Here is a 5,787-nt window from a genome sequence, read left to right on the forward strand (position 1 = left end):
CGTGATTATATTAATTTTATTTCAAATTACCTTTTACCGCTGGTAAGAGGTTTTTGGAATAAATCAGTTATTTATATATGATTATTGAATTCCGCTTATATACAATAATGAATGAAAAAGTAAAAAAAAAAATATAATGACACGGGATTTGAATTAAACTAAAAAATAATTAATCTAAAATGTGGTTGTTGAAAGACGAACAAAAGAATAATACTGTCGACAGATAAATATGATAGTCGGTTAAAATATACTAATATGTATTTATTCTTCAACACATCATATACATGGACAATGTACAATTTGCTGACCATAGTTTTAATATAAGTTTTTTAATTTATGACTTTAAAATATATAATTTAAAATGTATTACAACTTGTAAGTAAATATAGTTGGGTTATATGTTTAATGGTGTATGTATAGATTATTGGGCTTTTAAAAATTTTTCTCCACATTGACAATTTGGGCTTTGTTGGCCTTCATGTTGGAAATAATTTAACGCCTATCTCGTTTTATTTTTGTCTTTTCTTCTTCCTGAGTGAACCAACTTTCCATTCTTTTGACAATCATCTTCCATTCGCTTGATCTGAATTCCATATTTTAGTAAAAAAGGTTTTTTATTCTTAAGTAATACCTTCTAATCTCAATTCAGTACATCTATAATCGAGAAAATGTTTTCTGGTTTGTTACAAAATCGGGAAAGGCGAGAAGATTTATTTTGTTGAATCGAATTGAAGATGTCTGTGTTTGGGTAGATTAATCCAAGAATCGGCGGATTCGATTTTGAGAGTATAAAATGAGTAATCAATTCAATTGAGTTGGTATGTTGTCTATCATTCGGAATTGCTTTAATTTTAGATTCTTAAATTTGTATAGGTTTAAACTCTTTCTCTACTGTTATATGTATTGTACGGTCCTCCCAATAGTTTGTTTTTGTTTGGGAAAAGTTAGAAAAGGCAAAACTGAAAGCTTTACTTGTTTTCCAGATCGCTTCCGAGTATCAATTGATATGTACTTTAATGTAGACCGGTATATTACGACAGAGTACATGTTTTTGAAGCTTTCAAATATGTGAGTTCCAAATACATTTTTTTTTCTACAACATTGGGCCTTAGTAAATTTTGATTTCATATAAGCTACTATAGTAGAACGTAAATGTGTAAATACTCATCATGTTAATCTACAGTAAAACATGTACTCTGTCGTTTAGTAGCTGCCAAGCTATTGATCTCAGATTAGGAGATTTAGAAAAATACAGTTAAAGGGTAAGTAATTCTACTATTCCAAGTTTAATCATACTTGGAGATATTTATTCTTGTTTTCGTTGTTTGATAATACAAACATAATAACTGAAAAACTTATTCTTTGCTTTTTCATTTTAAACTTGAAAATGGAATAAAAACATACGAATAAGTATTTAAAGTAAAACAAACATGAAATTTATAAAGCAATGTAAAACACGCAAAAAATCATTCTTCTAATAATCCTCTTGCGAAACATGCTTCCTTGTATGACGGATAAACAACTCCATCATATGTCTTCAGAACTTCGTCACTAAATGGACCTTTAAGAAAAGTGAAGAAGTGTGATGCATAAGTTACCATTAAACTTACTTGAAATAGAAGTTGTTCTTCGATTGTTGATTGTCCTTTTTCTTCTTTGGAAACATTTTTCTTTAGGATTCGAAGTAAAAAACACAAGGATCTCTTTGAAAGTTAGTTGTCTTGAATGGTTTGATTGATAGTGAATCTGTGGTAGCAGGGACGGCGGCAGCCATTGCAGTGGTTGATAGAAGATAGAAGGCAGAAAGTTTTAAAGGTATGATGATTGAACTTTTGGTAACTAACATCGTATTTATAAGAGGGGTTGACGTATCAAATGTAGGTATAATTTCCTTGGTTTAAGTTTGGGAATATTCTGCAAAATTGAGTAAGTAAATATATTGGAAAATATTTCGTATATATTGTTGGTATTTGTAGTTAAGATGAGATTCTAAAATATTCCGAGTTAGGAAATCTAGTACGTGTATAAAGAAGCAGTTTAGTAAGATTTCCTAATTATGCTAGGAGATTGATATCTTTTAAATTAATTGATGAGTTTGAATAGCGTAGTTATCGGCTAAGTTTGTGTAATAGGGAGATAAATTGCGTATATCGTAAACAACCGACTACCCATTAATTAGCCCATTTAAATGTCAATACGCGAAGACCATTTAAAAGACACAAAAGTTTTCTAAGGGGGTGTTATTGAATAATGGATTTTAAAAGATTTTGATGTATTTTGGAATTCAGCGTTATTCAATTAGGTATTTGAAAAAGTACATTAAAATCTGCTGTTATTGGACTTAACATTTGTTGGATGATTTTAAGTCACTTGTAAAATCACTGTTATTCTATTTCCAATGGATTTTGTTTCACTTTAGATTTTAACGTATTTTACATCTAAAACATGAACAAAGACAATCCTAACAATTTGAAAGTATTTCATATCTCTCACACTTCTCGTAAGTATCTCTCCCGATCGATAAAATCTGGTCATTTCGTCATTGTTGTCATCATCGTCATCATCTTCGTCTTCGTCGTCATCATGGTCAGTCATCGTCGTCGTCATCACCGTCGTCATCGTCGTTATCACCATCATCACCGTCGTCATCACTGTCGTTATCACCATCGTCATCACTGTCGTCATCGTCGTCATTGTCATCACCGTCAGTTGAACTTGCCATCCTCAGTTCATCGACGGTATGGGAGATCATTGGAGCTCTGCATCAGTTCATCCACCGTATCATTTAAGAATACGTATAGATCATTGATTAAGAATACATATAGATCACTAATCATTGGAGCTCTGCATCAACTTTAATATAGAAAGCGTACGTCGATGTTCCAGATAAGCATCGCCACCACATTCTTATCTTGAGCTTAATTAAAATCTTAAATTTTGTAACAAATAGTTGACCACCGTATTTGATAAAAATATTATATTATATATGCATTTTTTTTTAGATTCTCTGTTTTGATTACAAACGATCTTGTTGTTCTCTATCCTTCCACTTGTTGAACCTTCTTCACTATCTTGATGCCACTAAATTAGCTAACCTCATTCCACTCGTTGAACTTGGTGCCACTAACTTAGCCAACCTCATTCCACTAACTAAATCCTCTTAACGAAATTGGTGCCATTAAATTAGACAACTTCTTTAGAAGTTTATATAACACCGTAAGAGAAAAGAAGATCAAAAAAATAGGTGCGCTACTGCAATCTTAAGTAATTGTTCTCGTATATCTTTTTTTAATAGTTATTAATCTATGGCAATTTTCTATCACACTTTGATACATTTTTCCTGTGTGTCTTGTAGGTTACACTGCTATCTTGTTCAGCCTCATTGGGTTTCACGTGTAAGTTCATCTTTTGTATTTTTCTGAAATTATTAGTTATCATACATAATCTAGACGTATTCTTAAATGATACTTGATATTAAAGTTTATAGGTTCTTAGAATTTATGTTTACATTTGATAAATGTTATTTTACTAGATGTATAATGGGATGTCATTTTACTAAAAGCATAATGGGAGATCCGCAACCACAAGGAAAGAAAAAAGGACCATATGAAACGTGGAATGCACGAGAAACAAAAATGTTGATCAGACTCCTCACAGAGGGTATCAACCAAGGTTGGCGTGATACAAGTGGTTGTATAAGCAAGATGACAGTGGAGAAAAAGATTCTGCCTGCTTTGAATTCTGCACTTCAGTGTGAGAAAACTTATAACAACTATCAAAGTAAATGGAAGAATTTGAAAAATCGCTATAATAGCATGCTAGAGCTGATTCGGTTTAGTTCTAGATTTGGGTGGGATCCCGTAACTAAAAAGTTTACAGCTCCCAACCATGTGTGGGATGATTACGAAAAGGTAACTGAGTTTTTAAAGTTTTATAATAGTTTATTTTAATAATTAGTAATATTATATATTTTTCTTTATAGGCACATCCAAGACAAAAAAGCATGCGTGATGAAACATTTGAAGACTATGAAGATTTACAGCTAATATTTGATGTTGGATTAGCGACGGGAAAAAATGCTGTTGGCTTAGGAGATGATACTGACGCGGAAACTTTTGGAGTTAAAGATAATGCACCATGCGAGTTATATTCAAGTCTATTTGGACATTTAGATGGATCTCAAGCATCAGGGTCGAGAGATTCAAGTATGCCACAAAGCAAAGGGGGGCAGAGAGATAAACAAAATCCTAAAAAAAGAGCTAAAAGTGGAGATGGTGAAGACTCTGGCAATTCGAATCCAAGCATGGATAGTATCCGTATGGAAAAGACGTTCACTGAAATGATTGAGGTAAGCAATCAAGTTGTTAGCTTGATACAACAACGAGAGGAAAGACAACAAAGAGAAGCCAACTCCAGAGAAGCTGAGAAGAAAAAGAACAATTTATGGGAAGCTATTAAAGAAATTTCTGATTTGGAGGAAAATGATCGTTATGATACATTGAATGAAATTCTTAAGTCGGGGATGAAAGAAGTGTTCATCAGCATGTCTATCGAAGAACGTATGTGTTGGATAAGACGCAACGTGTATTGATGTTTTTTTTTGTATTGTTTCCTTTTTTCCTAAAAATTGTTTGCTTCATTTGAAATCTACATTTTGTTGTTTAAAAAAAATTTATTGGGTAAATCTGTTCTCAATGAGCTTGAATCGGTATCATAGATCACTGTAAATCTTTAACTGAGGATCAAGGTGATTTCCAGAACTTTACATGCTCATACGAAAAAATAACAAAAAAGAAAAGACAGGTTCCAATGTTAAATGGAGATTCCATTAATCTTATGTGTGGCTCACAGTAAGATTCCCACTTTGGTTATAATTATTGTTTAAAATAGTACGAAGACTTAAGAAAAGAAGAGATCCAATAGACTTTCAAACTTTGAGCCACATGTAATTTATAAATAACTCACACCTTTCATAATTCAATGTCGATTATTTGATAACGTAGCTGCTTTTTTATACCGTAGTCAAGGTACTTTAATACTATACATTAATGTTAATTTCATTTTTATCATTATATTATTAAATCGATTTTATTGAACTGGTCAAGTTCTATCTTATTTGAGTTTACCTCAAATCTTTACTCTAGATTTTCTCCAACAAATATTCAACATAGATTTATTATATTCTATTTTCTGTTTTGATTACAAAATATAATTTCAAAATTTTATATTACGTCAAAAGAAAAAAACCAGATCATTTTTATCAGAAGTTTCATCTTTCTTCTCCTCTCAAATTGGCTTCTCATCGACTTTAGTTTTTTCCTTCGACTGTTTCACATGTAAGTTCGTTTTCTGCAGTTTTTTTTTTTGAAACTCTTAATTACTTAAATAAATAAAAAATATTTCATACATGACTAATATAAACTATTTGTTTCCTGTACAAAGGTTGTCGGACGAAGAAGAAATCGAAATTGCAAGAGAGCAACTCGAGGATGAAGATTTGGATACAGAGATAATGCATTTGTTGGTGACGTTAATAGGGTTAGCACAAGTCTTCATTGCACATCAATATTTAAAACAGAAAGATTACATCGAGTATCCAATCCGACGACCTATCACAAGAATTGGATACGATTATATGTGCAATGTGTTACGAGAAGATAACGATCATTTTCGGGAGTTATATCGTATGTTTCCAGACGTGTTTCTGAAGCTATGTCAGCTTATACGAGATATGACGCATTTAAAAGATACAAGATTCATCTGTGTTGAAGAAATGGTTGCCACCTT

At 31.8% G+C, this 5,787-nt stretch overlaps 1 protein-coding gene and 1 long non-coding RNA gene across 2 annotated transcripts; both read left to right on the plus strand.

Annotated features, from left to right (window-relative positions):
- Positions 548-2,418, plus strand: LOC109127318. The gene is made up of 2 exons (XR_002033989.1): positions 548-1,068; positions 1,759-2,418. It is a non-coding gene; the product is annotated as an uncharacterized LOC109127318 (long non-coding RNA).
- On the plus strand, positions 3,566-4,591 carry LOC104751536 (uncharacterized protein At2g29880-like). Its single transcript, XM_019230428.1, has 2 exons — positions 3,566-3,911; positions 3,983-4,591. Exons 1-2 carry the CDS (start codon positions 3,567-3,569, stop codon positions 4,589-4,591), a joined length of 954 nt encoding a protein of 317 aa, XP_019085973.1. The 5' UTR covers position 3,566.

The sequence above is a fragment of the Camelina sativa genome, chromosome 2 (assembly GCF_000633955.1).
Source record: "Camelina sativa cultivar DH55 chromosome 2, Cs, whole genome shotgun sequence".
In the NCBI taxonomy this organism is placed as follows: domain Eukaryota; kingdom Viridiplantae; phylum Streptophyta; class Magnoliopsida; order Brassicales; family Brassicaceae; genus Camelina; species Camelina sativa.

Bases quoted from the DNA above. Each gene is read 5' to 3' on its own strand.
- LOC104751536 (XM_019230428.1), top strand. From the start codon at position 3,567: ATGGGAGATCCGCAACCACAAGGAAAGAAAAAAGGACCATATGAAACG. The intron at 3,912-3,982 runs GTAACTGAGTTT...TTTTCTTTATAG, and splicing joins TGTGGGATGATTACGAAAAG to GCACATCCAAGACAAAAAAG.